Source organism: Macrosteles quadrilineatus, unplaced genomic scaffold (genome assembly GCF_028750875.1).
Source record: "Macrosteles quadrilineatus isolate MER2022 unplaced genomic scaffold, UCM_ALF_1.0 Scaffold_3__2_contigs__length_128488019, whole genome shotgun sequence".
Classification (NCBI taxonomy): domain Eukaryota; kingdom Metazoa; phylum Arthropoda; class Insecta; order Hemiptera; family Cicadellidae; genus Macrosteles; species Macrosteles quadrilineatus.
Window position 1 is genome coordinate 116,918,206 of NW_026542596.1, and position 27,185 is coordinate 116,945,390.

The 27,185-nt window shown below is 35.4% G+C and overlaps 1 protein-coding gene across 3 annotated transcripts; it reads right to left on the bottom strand.

The window, feature by feature from the left end:
• Window positions 1–199: 199 nt before the first annotated feature.
• LOC128990604 (transmembrane protein 41B-like) lies at window positions 200–19,856 on the bottom strand. 3 transcript variants are annotated; one of them, XM_054413070.1, is made up of 7 exons: window positions 15,879–16,177; window positions 14,499–14,625; window positions 13,869–13,997; window positions 12,351–12,549; window positions 11,676–11,814; window positions 10,795–10,964; window positions 200–5,225 (listed from the first exon to the last, which is right to left on the bottom strand). In XM_054413070.1, the coding sequence occupies exons 1-6, from the start codon at window positions 16,075–16,077 to the stop codon at window positions 10,795–10,797; spliced, it is 963 nt and encodes a 320-aa protein (XP_054269045.1). In that variant the 5' UTR covers window positions 16,078–16,177; the 3' UTR covers window positions 200–5,225. The 3 variants fall into 3 exon arrangements, with proteins under 3 accessions (XP_054269045.1, XP_054269046.1, XP_054269044.1); XM_054413071.1 differs by lacking the exons at window positions 200–5,225; window positions 15,879–16,177 and adding an exon at window positions 19,686–19,856 and having other exon boundaries at window positions 10,763–10,964; XM_054413069.1 differs by lacking the exon at window positions 200–5,225 and having other exon boundaries at window positions 10,763–10,964.
• Window positions 19,857–27,185: the final 7,329 nt, after the last annotated feature.

Sequence of the window (27,185 nt, forward strand, 5' to 3'; positions counted from 1 at the left end):
GTTATTGGCTTCTAGGGACATTAAGATGAAAAAGTAAATCGGTCCCGGGTCCAAGTCTTACCATGAGACCTACGGTAATAGCTTATTCCCTATATGGGAAATTCGCTAAAACAAATATTTTATAATTATATTCACATAATACGTTGAGGGTCTTTAGGTTTGAATTTGAAATTAAAAACAGAAAACATTGATACAGCAATTCAAGATGTATTTTTTATTATCAGAATAGAACGTCAGTAGAAAACATAGAGACAACAGATTACGACTTCAATAACTTACTGCTAAATGTTAAGTTTATATTTAATATGCAAGGATAATTTATTACACAATTAAATGAAGCAAAAACACAATAGTAGGTCGATGACTTTAACTTTAAGTTGGTAAAAAAATGTGTAGTGAACTAGTTCTTTCGATGAGAAAAACTTACAATTATAATAACCAACACAAAAACATAAGCTATGGTTTCCAATTTCATAATATACCCTACGTAACATACATATTTCCAATGATAAATAACATTAAATGTCATAACCATCAAAAAACAAATTTTGTCATAACTTAACAGTAGTTTTTAACTAACATTGTAAACACATAAGTTTTTTACTCTTACCAAGGTAACTGATTAAAATAATATTACTCTGAGGACCTTTCTAGTTCTGCGGGAACAAACCCATCTTAAGTAAAACAAAATAGATTTCTGTCTTTTAAACCTTCTCCATCAATAATATAAGTAATAATATTTATAAGTAAGCCAAATTTCTTAGCGAACGGTACAACTGTTTTTGAGTGTAAGAACTTCAAACGAACAAATAATACAGGAAATAACAACATACTCTTTTAAATATATGTGGATAGTTAAGAAACAAAATTCAATAAGTTGCGTACCCAAACATATCTATATGAAAAATTGAAAATTAAGAAGTTAAACGGGGCAAAGCCCGCGGGTTACAGCTAGTCTATATGAAAAATAAAAATGTAACTCTATCTTGATTTAAAATTCTTCTTTGCAAAAATTAACAGTGATTAATATCAGACAATAATTCTAAAGTCTGTAAGATGGAACTTGTCTCCTGACCCCCTGTCTATATTGGGACTAGCCAATGATTTAAGATGTAGGCCTCATTTCTATGACTAAAAGAAATAAAATTTAGCTTTAAACATTATTATTATCCCTAAATGCACATTTTACTATTTTAAAATGTTATTAATCAATACGTCAGAAAAACATCTAAAAAATATAATATGATAAATACACACAGAAAAACAATACAAGTCATATTTTAGTTTATTAAATTGAATAAAGGGTACAGTGGACTCGTAATCAAAAATTCTGTCTATGTCTGACAAATAAAAGATTTCATGACTGGTCGAACAACTGTAGTTACTTTTTGTACACTACTGAAGCGTCGGAAGAATTATAAGAGAGGAAAATAGTGTTTGGCACATAAAGGCACCAATAGGCCTGGCATATTAAAAAATAAAGAGACTAATACTATATCTATATATAAAGAGTTAACAACATTCATGTAAGAGGTACGATTATAAAAGATTTACCATGAATTACTGAGAAAAAGTATCAAGAACTACTTTTACAATACAGTAATTTATAACTTGAAATGCTATTTTACATTCTAAAAACTTATTGAATACTGAAATACACTAGAACAAATATTAGATAAGAATCTTTTAAACTTAATAACTACTCTACTATAGTTAGGAAACATTGTGTTAACAAATTTGAACACATTTCAAGGTAACTATGTACCTAATTGATTTTTTGTAAAGAGAAAACTCCTTGAAATTGATGAATAGAATATAAAAATAAGATTACTGTAACTTATGATCTGAAAGTTTAATTCAATCTATGTGAAATTACTTCTGTATTGGTGTATTAGAATCAACTGATGACGAATATATCTTATATCTATAAAGTAGGCCTATTACTAATAATACCTCCACAACCACCCTTTCCTCTTACCCTGTACCTATAATACCTAGAATATCCATGCTTCATGCACACCATCCATTTACACAAATGAAACTAAATAAATACGAAGCATTTAAATATAAAATTTTGACATAATGCTACAAATTTGATACTTGATTTGCACATGTAATTCTTCTGACCCTTAAACGATTGCATTAAAATGGGTTGTCAAGTCGGTGGGGGCACGTTAATGGAGTTAAAAATTTTTATAAAATAAAGACAAAGGGTACAATAAAGCAATATTATGATTGATTTTTGCACACAGCTAGTAGTATTTTTCTGTCTTTTCTGTAAAGGGACTAATTTCTTTTTTTTACATATAAGTTACAGGTCTAATAACCAAAGATATTCTCAACAGTTTAGTGAATATAGTAAAATAGTTTAATCTTGATCGGTGCTCTAGTGACCTGTAGAAGGCAGCATATTTGCCACCTTGGTGTCCCTGACACACAGACAGACTGATATTGAGATAGTACTTATTTCGACTATCAAAAATAACGAAAAACTTAATGATAAAATAAACTGTAAACCAATTATGGATATGCAATCATAAAGCAACTAGTCATTCATATAGGCCTATCTACCGATTTTTACATCTGTTCAATAGATTTTACATAAGAAAATTTGTCCTGAAAGACTAAGTATATGGCTAAGCTGAATGGTTTAAGTGTTTGCCTGACATTTGCCTAAATGTCGCCGGTTCGATCCCGAGAAAAGCCAGTAGCTTTTTTATGGTCCGAAACTGGACCCAGCTGTTCCTGATAAATGGGATTTACATAAATGATCCTGGCTAATGAAACAGCTGATATTAGTCAGTAACAAAGCTACACAGATCATCTCACACCATTCTATACTCAGTTTTCACTCATATTTGGGTTAAAAACGCACCTAGGTGATGTCCCCATCTCGAATTGATAATTGATACAGCTTAGAAACATAAGATTTCCTACAGAGAATTTCAAGAGGAAGATAGTTTGTGTTCATGTGCAAACCAAGCATTTACAAACCACCAGTATTACTTAACTTATTTAAACACTAAAACAGCACCAGATAACATAGTTTCATTTCCGATAAAAGCACAAATACACATCAAATTATTGCTATTAAATACTAATTGTGTGCATATTCAACTGAGTTTAAAGATTGTCATGAGAGGTTATCTTTACATAAAAATGATTTTGTTTTCTAGCTTTGTTTTGTTAATTAATGAGGTACCATAATACACCATTAACAGTACTCGATAATGGTGTGTCGAGTTTAGTTTTTCTAGTATGGGCCGTTAAAAAAATAACAGGGGGTCTCCACACTTTTTACTAACCCTGTATATAAAATCCAATGTATGTATGTTTGTTTGTTTGTTTGTCCTTTATGGACTCCGAAACCGCTCGACAGATTGTAATGAAACTTTCAGGCATTATTAAGCATTATTCAAGGATGGTTTGTGTGAAGTTTGGTGCAGATCCGTCAAAAGGGCTCCGCACCAGTGGCTCTGGAGATTCCCATGTTAACCTTATGAGTACTCATATTTAAATGGAATTAAAGAATCTTAACAGCTGGTTCAACTAAACAATTTGATTCTGTGATAGTAGTTTGATTCTCAATATGATTGGTAGTTGATTCTCAATAGTATTAAAAAGTTTATATGTTTACCAACAGGGTGCAGCACTATTATTCTTTATAAATTTATGACAACATCTAATTTGCAACCAAAAGGTGAGTGAGCGTAGCGAACGAACTTCAACCAGGACGTGATTGAGCCATGCGAACAAGCTCATCTTGAAAATGAACGAGCATTTGACATAAAACCACATTAGGACAGGACGACGTCTGTCGGGCCAGCTAGTTTGAAATATACTATAAAAAACTAGAGGCTCATAGCAGCAATTGCTGCCCTTCACATTTGTTGAAATTTGTCCTTAACCATTCCCTATGCTGTGCATCATTCCTAAATACCCTTCTTCGTAGTCGTGGTCTTCCCCTAACATGATACATTTCAACACTGCATTACCACTCTAACCTACAAACAGAACACTAATAAAAATCAATGAAAAACAAATATGCAATGTTTACATCAGCTGGTATATTTAAAACAGCTTGAAACACTGTAGCAGTACTTCCATTAGACAATTTGGATCTGACGGCCTGTGGGGCAGAGCAGGGGCAATTTTGGACATTTCTGATGTTTTTCCCACCGTCCTTGGACCTTAAACTTTAAAATAAATCCTTGACAGTTATGCTAACTTTATCCTAGCTCGAAATATTTCGAGGGGACCGATTCGCTTACGGAATTAAATATATAGACATCTTTACAAAGCAAAATGCAAGCCAATCGCTTTTATAGAAATATTTTATGTATGGGAAGTATCACTACCTAATAAAATGTAATCTTAAACACTAAAGTAAAAAGCATGCTTTTTAAAGAGCATCAATCTTTTTTTCAATGTAATATGCACACAAATACCTTAAACTACAATTGGAAAAACTAAAATTTGTTCCTAGCAACAATCTGCTCAAAAGTCTGTTACAGTAGATTTTAAAAATCTATAACTAACTACAAGTGTGAGAAAAGCATTGTAAGAATGTTTGAAACTAGGCCCACACAACATCGTCTCTATGCTTAAAGTATACCTAGATCAGGCACTCTATCACAACTATTAGCATGACGAAAAGGTTTTATTGGCACATGTAACACTGTGGAAATTGAGAAATTGAAGTTAAAAAACATGCAAATGAATTCCTACAGATTAAATGCACACTGGTTAAATTCTCAAACTAAACTATTTTTGGAATGATTTAAGAAATGCAATGTTTTCATTACGATTAGTAAAATTCAATTACCACACAAGTTACATGTTAATTTGTTAGCCTAGATAGCAAACGAGAAGGAAGAACAAACAAACATAACAAAAATAAATTCTCAAACTCAACAAGAAACTCCAAAAAGAGTTTATAAAAATATTTTATACGAATTAGACTTTTCCCTGCGTTGACCCTAACCCACTATATTGCAAGGAATAAGTTTAAAACAATTAAAAATGAATATCACAGTTTGTAATGGAGAAGTATTCTGTTAAGAGAGGATTTCTTGGACCGTGCCTTCTTGTTGGATGAGAAGAGTGTGTCTTCTGATCTTGAGCAGAAGAGTTTCTTGGGTAGAGTGAAGACGGACAAAGACTAGTTCATCGATCACATGACTACCACGAGCAGACTGCTGCCAGTCGTCTAAGGGGCACTCTTCCTGCGTGAACAAAACATAACCTGTCACACTCAGTATGTGCCGTAACACTTCCAATCAAACTTTAGATAGCTAAGGGATTGCAATCCCCCCTCCTAAAGGTGTCCAAAGGGGGGAGGGGGGATTGCAACCCCTGTGCCCAAAGGATAACAAAACAGATACCGGTAGCTTATAAAACTGATATATGTTGTGAAGATTAACCGACTCTGTGGATTATTCAGTGAATTAATTATGCATATTCTTACGTTCTTATTTACATTATAGACACAACAATCAAAACCATTCAAACAAATTTTGTTGTCATATTGGATCCAAACAGCTGTTTTTAATACATGCATTGCAAGGCTTTTTACATGCATTGCTCTTTTTCTCCCTAGGGAAAACAAATCAGGTGGAGTTGACGACATTAGCTGTATATTTAATACATATAAATTCTTTTGCTAATTTTGTAAAAATTGATTGAAGTAAATTTCCCGATTTACACAAATTTTATCATGTCATTATAACAATTTAATTTTGTTTATCATAGAGTCATTTTACACTACTCTAATATGTACATTTAAACAAACTCTGAAATGAAAAAGAATTCTAGTAATTGCAAATTTTGTGTTGGCAGATTAATATGGGTTGCATCTCAATAACACATACAACTGTTATAATAGCAAAACAAGAAGGAAGTCATTATGACAGCTTTAAAAACGTAAATAGTTTATAAAATTGATGTTATGTGATTCCAATTTTATTAGCTTAAAAATTGTGCAATATCACAACAAATTGGTTTATCCTAAGGACCAGAAGTGTATTTTAGACCCTTGCTTATTTTCTTACCTCTGCATAGCCTCAAACTTGAACTTCAGTTGAAAAGACTTTAGGCCCAGGTGATGTAAGTTATTTTGTGGACACACACATAGTGAAAGGAGAAGCAAAACAATTTCAAAATGCCTGATTTGAGGCGAAGCTCACATAGAATTCAAAGCCATCCACTGTTAATTTTGTGTTGGTCTATACTCTACTATCGAGCTCATAAACGAGTGAACTCATAAGATCTGACCGGGATGAGATTCAAACGCTCAATCTACGCTACTGTTTCCTCTCTCAATAGACAATATCTTGGATTGCTCGGCCATTGGTCAGACCAGTCTACCGCATGAGAACCCTGGTCAACCGAAAGCCTGAGCATAGAAATGTACCCACCAGACAATTACTGGTGTATTACCATATTGTATGGTTATTTCAGTGTAGTTTTTTTTTTTTTTTTTTTTTTTTTTTTTTTTTTACACGTTGAGGAGGGAAAATGCTTTTACGCACATAGGTAGCCAGCCTGTAGTGTGAGACTTCTGAATTTATCAGACTACTCACTAAAAAACCCCCTCTACTCTGTTGGACCTGGAATTGCTTGTCACATTACTTTGTCAGCCAGCCAGGCCAACATGTGACCTAAGCCCTCAGGGCTCGCACCTTTTCTGGCATTTAGATTCTTTATGACCTACACCGTATACCGGTCAAAGTCGAGCTTCTTGGCGCAGAGGATACCCTAGATGTAATGTGACTCACCCTCCGTCATCATCGGTATGACAGTGTCCACCGACAGCAGTCCTACTAACTGTTGAGCCTCTAGCCTTTTCCAACGATGGCAGTGGAAAAAAGTATGTTCCACGTCATCAGGAATAGGAATGCCAGGGTAGTATATGCAATTGGGTTACACAGCTTTGCTAATCCTGAACAGGTACGCCCGGAAATGCCTGACCCGTCAGAAATTGGGTGAGGTAGAAGCACCTCACTGCACCGCCAATTAACCCAAGGTAGGACTTACTGTATGAGTCGCCTGATCCAGCATCCCCGTGTCTCCTGTTCCCAGCTCTCCTGCTACAGTTGGTAGATGCAGGTGCGTTCCTCTGTTTGGGCCTGGTCCTCCCCACGGCACTGATAAATTGCCTTCATCTCTGCCAACAAAAGTTTGATGGGGATGGTTCCAGCAACCACCAGGACGGCGGGTTTGGACACCGTTTGGTAGGAAGATGCTACCCTTAGTGGTGCTTGACACTGCACTTGCGCGAGCCGCATCCTATATACCTTCTTATTGAGAGCGTCTACCCACACCAACAATAGGCTGGTACAAGAGTACGGACTGGAAAGAAGACATTAATTGCCTTCTACGACTGGACTGAGGCCCTAAGACATTGGCCGTCAACTGACTAAGAGAGGAAACCACCCTAGCGGCCTTGTTCGCTGTACGGAAGATCTGATCCCGCCAGCTAAGCTTACTGTCTACCATGACCCCAAGGTACTTGGCAGTACAACGGTTTGGACCTCAACGGCCCCCACCCTCAACGATGGTGTCAATGCGTTTTTTGTCGAAATCACTATCTTGGTTTTGCTCAAAGCGAGTGAGAGACCGCGGTCTGCCATCCATGCGTTTACTCGGTACGCATAACTCGGTTCTGCTTTAGCTGAGCCAGCTTAACGCTACGTGTAGCTATTAAAGCTGCAACATCGTCTGCGTAGCCAACCAAAGCAGACATTACCGACCTCAGAAGGCTGTCTTAAGTGACATTCCATAGTTCTGGGCCAATTATGGAACCTTGGGCAGCACCAGAAGTGACACCTCATCGTCCAATATAGTCATATATCAGTGTAGTATGACTATATTGGATGTAACGAGACAACCCCTCTGCCACCCCTGTCATGACATAGACAATATGCGCTAGGCTTCAGGCAACTTTTGGACTGCTCCCTTTCAAAACACAGTTCTGGACTGCTGCATACCACACAGTTCAAATCCTCCTAAGTTACATACTTGCATACCTGTATTTTACTTCTAATGTCTGAGTTGAGCGAACGTAGAATTGTAGTTGAGTGAGAACAAGTCTAGTATCATACAAATCTAATGTCAAGTTGTAGAACTCTAATCTAAACTAACACTGGAGCCAGCTGATCTGGCCGAACTAGATCTTCAAATCCTGCCAATCACCAATGGATTTACCTATGTAATAATGCCGCAACCCACTAGGACTAGCCTGAAGTAATGCAAAAAACAGTTCCAGGCTAGAACTAGCGTCCTAGGATGTGAAGGTGTGACATAAAAAAAAATCTAAACCAACCAATCACAAAGTAACAATGGTGGTGTTTACTTTGTTGGTAAAAAAATGCTGTTTCTGTTTGTGTAACGGTTTCAAATTGAAAAAGTTAACAGGTGTAGAATTTAAAAGAAGAGTCTCAGAAAACAATTTAAATGGGCTAGGTATCATGTTTAACCGTTTTTAGCATAGATTTAGTTGTCAGTAAGTGTAAGTTTTCTGGATAAATTATTTGCTTTAAAAAGACACTAGTCTACTAAGGGGTTTGTTTCTGATAATCCTTAACTTACAAGTATAACTCATGTAATTTATTAAAATACAGGGTTATTCAAAATAATTGTGCAAACCTAAACGGTTGGTAAGTCTGTTTCCGTGATTTCAAATAGCTGATTTGGCAATTGGCAGCAATGGAAAGGGTGTGTTTCTGTTTATTGACAAGATTTTTTTGACAAGGTTATGTTTTACCTCAGTAGCTTAGTTGAGTACAGTACCACCAAGCCTGTCAAATAAATCAAAGAATATAAACAAAAATCGAACCTATCATGGCAAAAATCTGAGTGCTTTGGCTTGTCAGTAAGCTTTAATACTTGTAATAACTGTAGTTTTTACGAGTTTTGTATCAAACGCTTGCGTAAAACCGTGGACTGCTTTATGTGAAGTGTCCTACCAGCTTTGACTGTCGAGATTTTTAGACTTCGCCAAACTTGGGAAAACTTAGCTACCACTTAGCTACTTAGCTCTCCACTACGTCTGGCGGGGTCTGAGGACAGCCCGAACTCTTCCCAGCACAAAATCATCCAGTTGTTTTGAATTGCAAGATGAGACAAAACATAACCTTGTTAAAACAAACTTATAAACACACCCTTTTCATTGATGAATCAGCTGTTTGAAAAGCAGACGTACCAACCATTTAGTTTTGCACAATTTGTTTTTAATAACCCTTTTGTTTTTTAACCTATATTGATAACAATTCTCCGAATTTTAGAAATTAATTTTCCTTTTGATTTTAAATTTGTTATGTCCTTGTTGAGGAGAAAAACATCACTTGTCTGGAGTTTAAGAGCGAGAATCAAGCCTAGCCTGAAGGTAAATTGTAACAGGTGGAAAATGCTATTTTGGCACACCCTATCACCCCTTGCTCTGCGCGACTCATTGAATAACTGTTAAAGTGATAATTGGCACAAGGGGATACAAGAGAACTCGTTATCAAAATGTTATTATGACAATACACTAAATATTTTGAAATCTTTGTAAGGTTAATTGGTTATAAAATGTAAACAAGTTTGTAGTTTTAATTTGTTTCAATACCTATTATGATTTGTCGACTTAATAATTAATTCAATGAGTTGAGTTCAAATCTTAAGTTCTCTTTATAAACTTTAGCTTTATGTAGAATAGTTTCTCTTGCCAGGATCTTAATATTATTCACCGTGACCCTTGGTTGGAATATGTTATTGATAAAATAAAAAGATTACCTTATCCAACCACAGTTGTTGGTACGCCAACTAGTTTCGTTCTTTGAACTTCATCAGGTCATGTGGTTGCATACAATGACCTGATGAAGCTTTAAGGAACGAAACTAGTTGCCATACAAACAACTGTGGTTGGATAAAGTAATTCTTTAATTTTATCAAGGATCTTCCTAAAAACAGCATTTGCTTTCTCACTGAACACATTACCCGATGTTTTAGTTTTATGAAGTTATTTTCAGTAACTCTATGCAGGCAGGAAAGCCATTCTCAGGAATCCAAACATTAAACATGCACTTTCCCTTGACACCAATGCAAATTGAAACTTCATTCGTACATCTGATAACAACCTCACCGTCATGCAGAAATATTTTTAAGAATAAAGCTAACATAAAATAACTTTTGTCAGTTACATAAACATTGCAGATCAAGAGTAGTAGAAAAGGATGGATATTAAAGATGTAGGCCTAAATGTGGCAAGGTTTGCTATCCTGTAGGATACATTTAATTAACTATATTAACTTGTATTTTTTCATTACTGCTTGAATATAAGATATAAAAGTCATTTATATGTAACTACTAAAAAATAAAAATAAAAATTCTTGTAAGCTAAACATGATAACTTTAAAACCTTGGTAGGGGAGATCCGTAGATAGGGCAGACATGTATGAAAAAAGATTTCACAAAATTGTATCCCAAATGATTGAGTGAGCTGTTTAGTAATAGGCCTATATTAAAAATTAAACATACAGATTTACATTGATTTGAATTCATATTGTCGGTTTGGCTCATCTCTTATGCAATCCTGTAAAATGATGTGTACTTCTAATGGATAAGTGATTAGTAAAAAAAGTAAATTTTTAGACCGTTAAAATTATCATAAAGGTGTAGTACTTGGTTTCTGTAAGTGGTTGTTACATCCAATGTTATTGGGATGTTTAATTTTTTTAAACCACTAAAAAAAGGCAAGACAGGTTAGTAAGCCAGACAGATGGGAGTATCACAGATATATTGATAGACAAAGACCTAGTCAAACTTGGTTCGTAGACGGTCGCGCAGTAGAACGGGCAGTAGAGAGAGCAGAGAGAAGACAGCCAGCCATGTGACAGATGTCCAGGACCAAGTACCAGACATAGACGTCAGCTGCTGCAGGGTCTGACCTGCCTGGATAGCAACAAACGACGGAGGAGCCACACCTACACAACACAAGTATAAGGTTAGGTTAGTTTATGTGTACAGTAGAGAGCAGAGAGAAGACAGCCAGCCATGTGACAGATGTCCAGGACCAAGAACCAGACATAGACGTCAGCTGCTGCAGGGCCTGACCTGCCTGGATAGCAACAAACGACTGAGGAGCCACACCTACACAACACACGCATAAGGCTAGGTTAGGTTAGGTGTACAGTAGAGAGTAGAGAGAAGACAGCCATGTGACAGATGTCCAGGACCAAGTACCAGACATAGACATCAGCTGCTGCCTGGATAGCAACAAATGATGGATGAGCTACACCTACTCAACACACGTATAAGGTTTGGTTACATAACACAAGTTAAAACAAACAAGAATATTGAGACAGAAATCAGGAATCAGAAACGTTTTATAATCCTTCAACATTTACAACAAATGCAATAGACAAAAGTCAAGAAAATTCAGCTATTACATAAACAGCATATTTTTTAGGCAAAACAAAACAAGCCTAAAAACAAGTCAAAATAGGCTATACTTATATGCTTACATTATGTCTATTGTAATACTTGTATTACTTAATGACAAATAAAGATCTTGAATCTTGAAAGTTTAATATTTGATGAAATGAAGACTAAAATAAGACAATAGCTTATTCGCTATTTGGGAAATTTGCTAAAAAGTAGAAACTTTTATTGATTATAATAGCATTTACACTTACCCAAGAATGTGCCAAACCAGAAAGGTAAGATTGGCACATTGACAATGGGTGCGGCAATGTTGATGAACCAGTTTGGCAAGAACGGAGTGATCCTTAGGAACAAAATATAGTTGAAGATGTTCCGTCGGTGCTTTTGAACCTAAACAAACAAAGTTATTGATTAACTTAGGGAGGCCACCCCCAAAATTGGATGGACGGGAATCAACAGTTTCTTTTGAAGAATTTCAAAAGAAAGCCAAAGAAAATATGTTAGTGTTGATGTTGGTATGGGTTTTTTTTATAAGCTGCTTTAAAACTGTACCAAATAGTTTTAAATACTGTAGGTAAAACTTAGTAAAAACTTGTTTAACGTTAAAAACGTTTGTGGAAAAACAACTGAGGTGTAATTGACCAAAGATGTTAAGCTCTGGGGCATAATGTTTTGTTTTTTTTTATACTGTGTACAGAGAAAATTCAAATGGGATGGATTGAGATTTTCATTTTGTTAAAGGGGGATAAAATATGTTTTCCTTGTCCAGAAAAAGAATTTTATTTTGAGTCATATGGAAACACAGCTACGTACATAAAACTAATCTTTTATAAACAATTCTAATAATTTGTCAAAAACTAGTATTGCAGCAAATGAAAAATTACTCAAAACTAATGATGTTCCGTGACAGTTGTACAATCACTTACAGTTTGTGAGTATTGGACGGCCCGGTCGGGAAAGTACTTGTAGACTAGACGTCGGCCGGCCAAGTGTGAGAGGAGATAACAGAAGCTAGCGCCTGTTGCGGAACAGAAGCAAACCAGCGTCAACGCCAAGGGGAACGGGAACAGAAATCCTGACAAGATAGACAGTGATATCGATCCTGGGATTGCAAACGTCTGTAGGCTGATAGTGGAGTTAAGGAAGAACACTAGTCCAAAATATTTCAGTTTTAAGCTTGGCACAACAAACCTAAATTAAACAAACTAACCAGAGTTGTAGTAAGTCAGTGGCTCACTCGATGGTGCAACGATCTGTGGAACTGATGCTGAGATATCTCAGGTTCACCTCCTGAGCCGCCATTTAAATTTTATTAGTACAGTTTAATCTTGTACAGCATTGGCTCACCCCTTACATTTTTTAAGAGGTTGGCAGTCTCTTTTATACTTGAATTTGCCTGTCCACATAGACTAACTGCCTGTGTGTGGATTGTATCCAGCAAAGCAAGGGGTGAGCTGGTATAGTACAGCGACCAGGCTCCGAGCCCACAATATCGCTGCCTTGGGCCCGAAGTCCGTGACGCTACCGACTGAGCTACCGACTCACTATTTAAAGTTGTTTGACACATTCCATGCACAGGCTTTTGAGACTCAAGCGGACGAGTAGAAGAGAAAAAGAGAAAAAAATCTCTTTTTCTAATGTAAGTTTTTTTAACACCTTAATAACATTAGTTAGCCTGTACAAAATGCACTCATGCATAACCAACAATCAGTCCATATATTTAACCAATTTTGGGATGCCTTGTTATTTTCCCCTGAATAAGGAATTTCTTAGGTGAATAGCAAGACATTCCCATACATCCCATTTATCCTAAATAGCTTAGACATAAGAATTAGAGATGGTAAAAACCACTAAAAATGCAATAATATCATCATGAACGTTCCTAACGTCAAGGACGTTACAGATGGTCATCATTAATAGGAAGACAGGATCTGCGTTATTTCACTCGCTCGTTCCAACAGTACAGACGACGCTAGTCATATTACCAAAGTTGCGTTGCTCACCATTAATGGGAAGACAAAAACAGCGTTATTTCACTTGCTCGATCTAACTTTGCAGACAATGTTACAAAAATATTCTCAGGGAATTCTCAGTAATTTATTACCAGGGTATTATTTGACGTAGTATTATTTATTGCATTACGTTAAATAACACCCACATTAATTGGCTTTGAGGCTTAAAGGGCTAATGAAGAATCACTTAACCCGACTATCCCAAAGACTAATCACATATTTTGTCCTACTTTTACATCCTAGGACGCTAGGTTTTAGCCTGGGACTGTTTTACACACTACTTCAGGCTAGTGCTAGAGGGTCGTGGCATTATCACATAGAGATAAAATCCATTGGTGATTGGAAGGATTTGAACCCGGGACCTCAGGCTCTGAAGGCCTACGCTCTACCACTAGATCAGCGGACCAATGACTAACCACAATGGAAGGATACAATATGTAGGTGACGACGACGGCAGCAAGGACCTCGTAGTAGTTACGGTCCTTGTGTTTCTCCAACACTCGTCCCAGCTGTTTGGCTTCCTCCACGTCCCACGGTAACTTGATGTACTTGCGTTCCTCTCTGAAAATACAATTCAGTTAGAACACGAAAAAACCTTTTGGTGTTTTATTTGTTTAAGACTCCATCTCTCATGCTGATTTGTTTCAATTTTTAGAATGTTTAAACGCCTGTGTTTTAAACACATTCGCTTACAAATTTCACTTCTGAAGATTAAGACTTTTCATTTGAGCTTAGCAAGAAATACTATTTTATGTAGAAAGTGACAAATAAAAAAACACTAATTAGTATTTTGGGAAGCATAACTTATTCCTCATATTGCAGGGGTAATTATTAATTTTTGATCATTGGTAAACAAAAAAAGTTAATATGGTAGTTGTAAAATTAGTAGTGACACTTTATAGCTAAGTACTAGCTGTTTCTTCAAAGTTAGCCTGAAGTCTTAATGTTGATTATTAAGTTTTCATCTATTAACTAACCCCACACTCGTCAAGATCAAGATAGGACAAGTAGGATTACTAATTATAACCTGCAAAGCATTTACAAATTTGTCAATATACTCACGGCTCAAGCTCCGGGAAGCTGAAGTAGATGTAGGTGAGTGTGAGAATGGAACTGAGGAAAATAGCAGTAATGATGAGAACAGCTGTTCGAGTACTCACACTATCCGAGACATTCAGTTGGGACTCAGCTGAAAAATTACAAACAGGTTGAATGAAGTCTCAAATTTTCAGGAATTAAAAACTGTCGTAAAGGATTATAAATTATGTTCATGACTTCCAAGCTTTCATGATTCTAAAACAATCCACATATTTTCTGGCCCCTAGACTCTTTGCCACTCGGCTATCTAGACAATGGTTTAGGTTGGGTAATTTAAATCTTGGTTCTACTACTTTTCCGAATTTAGATATAACTGATCAAATTAAGCTACTTCATGGTATCAATAACACATTGACTTAATATGAGCGTATTCAAAGATTGGAAAAAATTCACATCCTTTGAGAATAGACCTAGCATAAACCATTGAGGTGTTGATTTCTTTTAAACATAACAAATACAGAGTGCTTCATGAACAGACTCTGTATATATCCACATAGAAGTAAGGTACAGAGGAAACACTCAATGGTAAACTTAAATGGTGTCAATCACTAGTGCTGGTGTCTAGGGCAAAGTTCAACATCACACTGGGACGGGTGGTGTTGTCCTGTAATCCATCTACTAGGAGGTTACGAATTGTGTATATTTATAGGCATGCACTGTGGATGCGATAGGCTACTCCCTGGTGTGGATTTAAGTCCCCACGAGTGAGTACTACGACTATCCGCAGTCCTATCCAGAAAATTAGACCAATTCGTATATACCAAGGCAAAAATGTGGTTCGTATTCCACTATAAACTGTAGGTCCCTTAGTTGCCATTAACTGTAGGGGCTATTAATTAACAGCTGTGTCTAAGGAATAAGTCGGCCTTAGTCACTAACAAGACTACAAGATCGCGTCACTCATCCTACACTCATCTCCACTCATACTTGGCTTAAAATACCTACTTTGTATGGTCACCATTTTATTGTAAAGTATTAAAGCATTAAAGTAACACCTTCTTGCTCTCATTTCAGGCCAACTACAACACTCACAGTAAAGGAAGACCCTGTGCGATAGGGTTGTCCGCACTGTGCTCACCACTCGGGCTCTTCCTTTCGTCACAAATACGGTACATTTCCGGCACAACATACTAGAGCTGAAAGCGCACGGTAGCCGCATAAGCTTGAACGTTTCCTCTGTACCTTACTTCTCTGTGGTATAACCAATAAGTGGGTACTAAAGGTACTAGTACAAAAATATTGGTACCGTAACCAATGCTGTTGAGTTGGTTTTTACAAAATCACTGGAAATAACCTAAGCTGTAATAGTAAATTTAAATTTTACCAATAAATAAATTGTTAAACCTTTGTCATTAAATTCCAAATGCTGCCTAGCTTGAGAATTTTGACATGTGTTCACACTAGAACTTATACTGATTTCACTCAATTTACTAACAGTATTAACAAACCGCTGTTTGCTCAACTTAACCCCTCGTTTTTGCATTGAAAAATTAACACTAAAACTGCACGAACATTCACACAATCTAAAATAAATATGTTTCATAAATGATTTGCGGCTTCTTGGAATTCCTCCCTCTTGTAGGATTTTGCGATAGTACACTCTGTAAGCAAGATACAAAAGTCGCCATTGAGTTGGACCGACAATGATCACTAGACTCGGTTTGATCATGTGCTCAAACTAAAATAATCACCTGATGAACAATTTTCACTGCAGGTGTAGAACAGATGTTTGTCTCTGCCAATAGTTATTAATTGAAACTGTGTCGTATCAAGTAACAAATTGAAACACTTGCTCAAGATGCACAACAAGTAGTGTTACTTTAGCCAAACTGTACAGCCAAATTTTACTCTCATTTTAAAAGTTATATAATTTAAAGTTTGCAACAACTTTCAAGAGTTAACATTTGCTTGGTGGATACCATCAGCTAAGGTTTGAGAGAATTATTCAGATTTTTTAATGAGATCTAAGCTTAAAATCACCTTGTTATTTTGTACACAATTCATTATGGTATCTAGAGACTGTTATTTTATTTAGGCTAACAAAAAATAACAAAATCTGTACAAATATTTTAAGCTGAATTGAGCATATTCTTCACAGACTTTTTGCCAAGAAGGAAATGTCTTTAAAATAATATTTAAGGTAACCAATATATTAAATTACATTTTAAATTTTATGCTGGGGATATAAACTTTACAATCCAAAAGAAGGACGTGTGTTTGTTTTCTAGATATAAAATTTATCTAACTTAAATGTTTTTGATGTCTGATTGTCTGACAACTGTCTGATTGTCCAAGAATGATGATAATATCACAATCTTCTAAGCAGGCCTAAGTGTTTTTTTAAACTCTGCTGATTTGATTCATTATACTCCTGCACAGGTTTTTTTTCTGCTCCAGTGGCATTTTTAATTTAAGTCATAGCTTAGTTTATATTTTATAAAAAATGTATATAACACCGCTCTAGAAACCGTGGTATTTGGGTCACCTTAACAAAATTCACCCCAAAATAACTTAAAGCATCAATTAATTATTAACACCATGCTCATCTGCTTTGATCTAAATATATTCCATGGAAACATATAAATAGCATACCAAAAAATGATGGGTAGATATAGGACAAATTGTTGGGGATAGGTACGAAACTGTCTCTTCTTGGTATTAACAATTTTAACGGAAAGTGGTCCAAAACTATAAAGTTTGCGTATGTGCTGTGAATCAAACCCGCCCCTCCCGCACCAAGTCTATGACGCTAACTGCTAGGCTAGCAACACATCCAAGTTTTAACAAGCTATAGATCATTAAGTAGGTTTTGAAAAAAATTTCAGATAGGTACACGGAACGGAAACAAAGGGCACTGAAAATATTTAACAGACAAATTAGTAGGCCTATGGTTTTTTCTCTCTTTTTTTGGTCCTAAGACAATAGGCACGAGCCCAGAATTTTTTTCCCATTACTACAGGCTAGACCTAGGGGTTACGGCATTATCACTTAGATAAAATCCATTAATGATTTGGCTGGATTTGAACCCGGGACATCAGGGACCGAAGTCCACGCTCTGACCACTGCTGACTGAAAAAATACTCAATTTCTACATTTGAAAAAAAAGATCGGGGGTCTTTATTTTTTTTTTTGCATTTGACTTTCCACAGACTTTTGGTCAGTTATTCGATCATAACACACAAAGCAAGGGTTGAACTGCCACCGACTGACTTGTTATACCACATTTCAAACTTTTTGCCTTATTGTTTATCTGTTTTTGTTAGTTTCTAGGCCAATGGATTTTCAATTAAAGCATCACAAACGATTTAAGAGAAAGTAATCCACACCCCTAAAAAGTATTGCAAATATGCCAGGAATTGAACCGTCCCTCCCGCATCCAAGTCCAGGAGGCTAACAACTAGACACCCACTGGCTTATAGGACTTTACTAACTTAGGTCATAGAAAACATACTAGGGTACTATAACCCAGAATGCCAACCGCATGGTAAAAAGCGTTAAGTACTTTGAGAGAGCTTAGCCTGTCAATTCGTAGGCAGCGCCACCAACGTTGCTATGCTGTAGTATTTTTTCTGTGCTTAGGTATTCTACATTGAAAAGATCTTTGGCATAATTTTGATGATAAAACATTAGCCTACAGTATTGAAACTTTGAAACTTATGCTTTATGCAACACTAAATAGATTAACCTACTAAATTGAAATATAACACAAGAGTAATAAACTTGAGAAAATCATGGTTGAAATGATCATTAATGTAATGGATAGGCCTATTAAAAGAGTGTTGAAAATTTGCAACAATACCGGTACCGTAGCCTATAAAGAACTCTTTTAATTTAAAACCACTTCTACTCTACAGCTATGTTTACATATATTTTTATATATTTTCGTAAGGTAAAAAACATAGCTGTCTTTTCGTCCCTTCAAAATCATTGTTCTCCAATTTTCACCTTAATTGTGTAAACCATCTTGTTATTTTAGTAATTTGAAACCTCGTTTAACCAAATAAAACAATCTAGAGGCTAACCAAACAATAACTCGTAGGTACCCTAACTTAGTTATGATAGCAAATCAGTGAAGCACAAATCATGAAATTAACCCTAAAATAATACAAACAAAATTTTGTCAACACCAGCGATCAGTGGCCCCAAAATGAACTAGACACGTAGCCTAAACGAGCTTCAAAATTTACAATGGGATCAATCAAATCAAATCATGCAAAGGGATGCGAAGTCTACTTGTGTTGGTTAAGAATGTTGATGTGATGAGAACCCTAGCACCATTATCGCATAAAAAGAAGGCATAGGCTATCATTAAACTTACAAGAGCATGATAAAATTGTTAAGTTAGGCTGCCAGTTTCACGGTAGGTAGATAAGTTATAACATTTATTTTGAGTATCCCTCACCGAACGCCTAGGCCTACTTTTAAGCGTAGTTTAGTAAGTTAAAGCCTATATTTTTTTTTTAAAGATGTGATCTTGACCTGCCCTGCTGCTGACTTAGTCACACTCTGAATTCCTATCCATTGCTATTTTGCTTTTTAATATGCGGCGGAAAGAAGACAACGCTACGCCATAGTTTGCTCAGTCGACCGTTATACTCCTGGCAAGAAATGTTTGACGAGCCTCTAGTATTTGAAAATAATACCGCCATACCCGCCATTGTTGCTTAGTTGTATGTAGGCCTATAGTGTTTTTAATGTTTTAAATAAATAGGCTAATGTAAATAGACGCAATCTATGGTATCCAACCTTGTTGGTCAAAGATGAAGAAACCGAGTATTCAAGTATTTTTAAGCGAGGGAGCGGACCAAAACCCAGATTTTATAACAAATTTATATAACACCGCTCTAGAAAGCATATCTAATCAGTTGTGTTTTTTTGGGTCACTTAACAAAGTTCGCCCCAAATAACTTGAAGCATCAATTAATTATTAACACCATCATCATCTGCTTGGATCTGAATCATTTTGTAGAAGTCTAACTTATATTAGGAAACAAATTAATAGTATACCAACAAAATGATGGGTAGATATAGGAGAAATTGTCGGGGATAGGTTGGAAAATGTCTCTTCTTATTCTAGGTCTTCTATTCTAATTGGTACAAGGTGAATGATTTAGGTACGAGAATGTACTGTAACTTCAATGGATAATTCACCTGTATCAACACGTACGGTCCCCATAATAGTTTGTACTATAGTAATTGACTGATAATTCACAATCTCATTAAAACATTAATTGAAAACACAATTCCACATTACAATTCAATATTTGTTACAGTGTTGCAGACGACATAACGAAAACGAATGACGACGACGATTAACGACAATCACAACACCGTCGTGAAGTTAGCGGCTCTTTTCATCGGCGCTTTTTCGGTTTGTAATAGATGTGGGTTGGTACTCCTGCGGATGCCACAAACGTGTTTTGCAGGGATGTCGGAAACACAATTCAATGACAATACGGTGCGAAATGATGTTTTTATATTTATATAATGTCAATAATACATTGATAAAACGTGTATACAAGTTAAAACTAATTAATTGACGTATTTTAAAAGGCATATTTGAGACCGTAGTGTACATTATACGTAGCTATGGCTTAACATAATGCGATCAATTAAAACTCCGAACATAAAAAGTGCATAATCTTTTTTCCCAAGCCCATCACATCAACTTTGAGCTATTCTAATGGTAATATACAATGTGTAGAATACTCAGTATAAATATGATTGAGGCAGTCCAGTGAATTACGAAGCTATAAGGCAAAATGTATATGGTTGATAGTAACTCGTATCAGGAAAAAGTGCACAATCTTTTTCCTAAGTCCATCACATCAACTTTGAGGTATTCTAATGGTAATGTACAATGTGTAGAATACTCAGTATAAATATGATTGAGGCAGTCCAGTGAATTACGAAGCTATAAGGCAAAATCTATATGGTTGATAGGAACTCGCATCAGGAAAAAGTGCACAATCTTTTTCCTTAGTCCATCACATCAACTTTGATGTATTCTAATGGTAATATACAATGTGTAGAATACTCAGTATAAATATGATTGAGGCAGTCCAGTGAATTACGAAGCTATAAGGCAAAATCTATATGGTTGATAGGAATTTGCGTCAGGAAAAGTGCACAATCTTTTTCCTAAGCCCATCACATCAATTTTGAGGTATTCTAATGGTAATATACAATGTTTAGAATAATCAGTATGAGTATGATTGCGGAAGTCCAGTGAATTACGAAGTTATATGGCAAAATGTATATGGTTGATAGGAACTCGCATCAGGAAAAGTGCACAATCTTTTTCCTAAGCCCATCACATCAACTTTGAGGTATTCTAATGCTAATATACAATGTATAGAATAATCAGTATGAGTATGATTGCGGCAGTCCAGTGAATTACGAAGTTATATGGCAAAATCTATATGGTTGATAGGAATTTGCGTCAGGAAAAGTGCACAATCTTTTTCCTAAGCCCATCACATCAATTTTGAGGTATTCTAATGGTAATATACAATGTTTAGAATAATCAGTATGAGTATAATTGCGGCAGTCCAGTGAATTACGAAGTAATATGGCAAAATCTATATGGTTGATAGGAATTTGCGTCAGGAAAAGTGCACAATCTTTTTCCTAAGCCCATCACATCAACTTTGAGGTATTCTAATGGTAATATACAATGTGTAGAATACTCAGTATAAATATGATTGAGGCAGTCCAGTAAATTACGAAGTTATATGGCAAAATCTATATGGTTGATAGGAATTTGCGTCAGGAAAAGTGCACAATCTTTTACCTAAGCCCATCACATCAACTTTGAGGTATTCTAATGCTAATATACAATGTATAGAATAATCAGTATGAGTATGATTGCGGCAGTCCAATAAATTACGAAGTTATATGGCAAAATGTATATGGTTGATAGGAACTCGCATCAGGAAAAGTGCACAATCTTTTTCCTGAGCCCATCACATCAACTTTGAGGTATTCTATTGGTAATATACAATTTGTAGAATACTCAGGGTAAATATGATAGCGGCAGTCCAGTGAATTACGAAGCTATAAGGCAAAATCTATATGGTTTATAGGAATTTGCGTCAGGAAAAGTTTCGGTTTGTAATAGATGTGGGTTGGTACGCCTGCGGACGCCACAAACGTGTTTTGCAGGGATGTCGGAAACACAAATCAATGACAATACGGTGCGAAATGATGTTTTTATATTTATATAATGTCAATTATACATTGATAAAACGTGTATACAAGTTAAAACTAATTAATTGACGTATTTTAAAAGGCATATTTGAGACCGTTGTGTACATTATACGTAGCTATGGCTTAACATAATGCGATCAATTAAAACTCCGAACATAAAAAGTGCATAATCTTTTTTCCCAAGCCCATCACATCAACTTTGAGCTATTCTAATGGTAATATACAATGTGTAGAATACTCAGTATAAATATGATTGAGGCAGTCCAGTAAACAACGAAGCTATAAGGCAAAATCTATATGGTTGATAGGAACTCGCATCAGGAAAAGTGCACAATCTTTTTCCTAAGCCCATCACATAAACTTTAATGTATTCTAATGCTAATATACAATGTATAGAATAATCAGTATGAGTATGATTGCGGCAGTCCAGTGAATTACGAAGTTATATGGCAAAATCTATATGGTTGATAGGAATTTGCGTCAGGAAAAGTGCACAATCTTTTTCCTAAGCCCATCACATTAACTTTGAGGTATTCTAATGCTAATATACAATGTGTAGAATACTCAGGGTAAATATGATTGCGGCAGTCCAGTGAATTACGAAGCTATAAGGCAAAATCTATATGGTTTATAGGAATTTGCGTCAGGAAAAGTTTCGGTTTGTAATAGATGTGGGTTGGTACGCCTGCGGACGCCACAAACGTGTTTTGCAGGGATGTCGGAAACACAATTCAATGACAATACGGTGCGAAATGATGTTTTTATATTTATATAATGTCAATTATACATTGATAAAACGTGTATACAAGTTAAAACTAATTAATTGACGTATTTTAAAAGGCATATTTGAGACCGTTGTGTACATTATACGTAGCTATGGCTTAACATAACGCGATCAATTAAAACTTCGAACATAAAAAGTGCATAATCTTTTTTCCCAAGCCCATCACATCAACTTTGAGCTATTCTGTTCAACTTGAACAGATTGTAAATTAAATAAAGTAAAAAAAAAAAAAAAAAATTCTAATGGTAATATACAATGTGTAGAATACTCAGTATAAATATGATTGAGGCAGTCCAGTGAATTACGAAGCTATAAGGCAAAATCTATATGGTTGATAGGAACTCGTATCAGGAAAAAGTGCACAATCTTTTTCCTAAGCCCATCACATCAACTTTGAGGTATTCTAATGGTAATGTACAATGTGTAGAATACTCAGTATAAATATGATTGAGGCAGTCCAGTGAATTACGAAGCTATAAGGCAAAATCTATATGGTTGATAGGAACTCGCATCAGGAAAAAGTGCACAATCTTTTTCCTTAGTCCATCACATCAACTTTGAGGTATTCTAATGGTAATATACAATGTGTAGAATAATCAGTATAAATATGATTGAGGCTGTCCCGTAAATTACCAAGTTATATGGCAAAATGTATTTGGTTGATAGGAATTTGCGTCAGGAAAAGTGCACAATATTTTTCCTAAGCCTATCACATCAATTTTGAGGTAATCTAATGGTAATATACAATGTGTATTATTGGAAAACAGCGAAGAAGACTTCGATGATCCACCGAAACCCGTATTATTGGAAATAAACAGCGAAGAAGACATCGATGACCCATATATTGAGGAATCATGGTGCAAGAAACGAAAATCTGCTGATAGCTATTTTACGGGCCACTCTCCTAAAGCTATAAAATTAAAGAATAACACTAATGCGACATCTAAATTCAGATTACGCCCAGTCACTACTAAAGCATTTGTAGAGAATGACACTAAACAAGAGGAGGAACTAGTAGATAGTATAAAAAGTAGTACAATAACTAAATGTAGAATAAGTTTGAACAAGGAATATCCGCACGAGAAAGCTTTGCCAAATGGACTGTTCGATAACCCGGATTTTTATACAGACGTACTTGTTGCTGATTCATACATAGTAGCAGTATTCAAAAATTTGACTCCAACTAAAACCTTAGTATTATTTGGAGAAGAATATTCGTAATCTATTTGATAACCGCGAGTTAATTCAAGGCTCGGTTGATGCATGTATTGCAGCAGTTTTAAAATCATTAAACAAAGAAACAATTATAAAATTAGTTAATGTGGAATCAAATTACTCCTTGTTGAGAGGACATTCAGTAACTGTAGCATCACCACTGTGGAGTTATTTTAGAAACTTAAACAAGTACGAATGCCGTATGTAATACCAATTAGTGACCAAAGGAACCATTATTGTTTGATCATAGGCGATTTAAAAAATAAAGTTTGTTATTATTATAATCCTCTACCAGATTGTGGCGATACAAATACAATAGCTCATAGAAAATTTCGCAACTTCTTGTGTTCTCTTCAAAAAACACAATACAGATCAGATGACTTTGAAGTAAATAAGTGGACTTTTACTGAAGCTGTCGGAGTAACGCAACAAGACAGTTATAGCTGTGGTGTGTACGTTATAAATTTTATAGAGCGCTGGCTAAAAAAAGAAAATCTGACTTCTAATTTTGATCCAAGAATTTACAGAAATTATTTAAAAAGGCTGTGCCTACATCAGTCTGAAAATGTTTCCGATTTATGTTTATATTGCGGAAAGGGAGAAACAAAATGCCAAATTTGGGTAATGTGTGACAACTGCAAACGATGGGTTCATTACAAGCCATGTTTGAGACACTTAAACTTAACATTATCGGAAGCACAAAGTGTAGATTTCTCATATCAATGTGAGCTTTGCAAATCTTATGAGCGAAAATATAACTGTAATCCATGGAGCGTTTGAACTATCTTTGGTTGATGGTTGAGAGACGTTAAATATTGAATTTTTGATGAATCACTGTGTAACAGACTTAGATCTTTCTGTAGATGAATTCAAATTCGTTATATAAGAACTGTAAGCCTTTGTTTGGTGTTTTATTGAGAAATGATTAAACACTCCAAATTGTAGCCTATATAATTCATTTGTATGCATTACAAACAAAACTCAGTAAACAAGATACAATTAGGAAAAAAAATGAAAAATATATATTATGATTTGAACTGCTATATAGTAATCAAATCTAAATTATCTTAAAACTGTACATACTACTATCATGAAGATCTGTCAGCTTTATAAGTATAGAAACAAGGCTATGGAACTAGGACGTGCTCTTTCTGCACATTTACAACCCATAATGCCCCTCATTGCCCTTGAATTGTCCAGAAGAAAAGATGTTAAACATATGGGGACTCGTGTTCAACGTAGCCGGCTAAAAAGCGGATAGTATCTATATATATAATAGGCTAAGCCGTTTTTTGTTAATCGAACTCCTCCGTTATTATTTGCCCAATTTTGACGTTAGAGGTCTCAAAATAAAGGTTAAAACGTGTAGTTGTGCCCAACGGTATTAGATTTTTGATAAAGTCGTTGGTAAGGGCGTCAGAGGCCCTTAAAGTCAGTTTTTTCTCCATAAGGATAACATGGGAGATATTTTTAATTTATAAAAACATATGTTTTTAGTTGAAAATAGTCAAAGTCTACTACATAAAAAATTAGTGTTTATTATGACTGTTAATGTATATTAAATGTTATCACGTTTGGTAACCAATGTATATTAAAGTATACTAATAATGGATCATACTACTTTATTTTAAAGCTGGGAATAGTAAAATTTAGTTGAGAAAAAGTTACCATGATTTACAAAACCGTAGGCTACTGTAATACCTATTTAAAATCACAAATCTTTGACATTCATTAATTTGACACGAAACAGCTGATCTACCAGACAATTTATTTATAAATCAAAACAAAACAAATCCTATACTACTAATTCATGTTTGTTGCTATACAAATTTTTTTAAATTATTTGTTGTGTACCTATCCTAAAAATGGGACCCCAGAAGATTTGGCTGCACATTGTTCAGGTCTTGATACAATAGCCTATCCCTTGCTTTTCCCTTATGGAGGGATCGACTCGACAACTACACACCGGAGGCCCACAGGCTATCTGTTAGGCTTCAGTATTCTGCTGTGGTGGTAAGGTTAAACTTCAATACATAGTTGAAATTTTTACAAGGATTGAAGGTGAACGTCTCGGTTTCATTCTTAGGGAACAGTCAAAACTTCGAGCAGAGCTATATATGAAACTTCATGACGCAATACGTACACGAGCAGGAAATTAAAGAGTTCAAATAGGCTAAAGCTGATAGGAAGCTGATGGATTCCCCATTTTGCCAGCACAAATGCTTGGAGTTGGATGCGCTGATGATTTCATCCAACCAAACGTCGTTTAAAAAATACAAAAGGGTCAAAATGAAAGAAAAAGCCATAGCTCCAAAAACAGTGACTGTGATTTGATCAACAAAAAAGTCTTGAAAAAATTGCCAGCTGAGCCCAAGGTGTTCGAAATCATTTATAGTTTGCTTGGATATAATTTAAACGCCCATCTAGAATGCCCAGCAGAGTTTTTAAACAATATGGAGGTCGGTGGATTGCCAAGACACAGAGATTGATTTAAAAAACGGGGCAATGGTTTTATTGATGAGGAATATCAATACACCAAGAAGGGTGGATTAATGGAACAAGACTCCAAGTGGCCAAAATGGTTAACAATTTAATAGAATGTAAACGTCTTAACTGGAACAAGTGAGAGGGGACATATTTTGATTCCAAGGATAAAAATGTGCCCGTTGGAAACAAACTTACCATTTAAAATGGAAAGCTGCCAATTTCTGTTAGCTTTATCATTTGCAATGGCAATCAATAAAGCACAAGGGCAATCACTTAAAAGAGCAGCACTGCTCTTACCCAGACCAGTTTTCAGTCATGGGCTTTATGTTGCTTTAAGTAGGGCTACATATTTTGATGGTGTACCCATATTCATCGCGGAAAATGCTGACCAGGGTAATTTTCCTGAAGGTGATTGATTTCACAACTAAAAACTTAGTAAGTTATTCAAGGAAGTACTTTTGTAAATAAAATAGGATAGAAAATGGATTCTCTACTTTCCATCTAAGGCTTCATTCATTACTGTATTTTATTTTCGACTTAGAATCAATATATAACACGATGGATTTGTTTTCTAAATTGATATGTTGTTTTGCGGCGCGATGAGCAGCACGGGTTCACTAGTACTTCTGATTCGTCTTCTTAATTCAATGCTAGGTAAGTAAGCACGTTAGTTAGCATGTTAATGAGTATAAAAACAGGTGGTAGTACCAGTACCAACAACATCATATTATAACACCGGTTAAAATAATAACAGTATAATGGAACAAATTAGATATTATTCTAGTTAGTTGTTTTTTATCTTTATGTTTTTTAACATGTTTTGCTTACGTTTATAGTTTAAGGTTGTGTAAATAGATTATTTTCATACACGATATGTTTATAAAGTAAATAAAATAGCTTACGGTATTTAAATTTTTATCTTTTTGAAAAAGCAGTTTCATTTTGTTTCCCTTTCG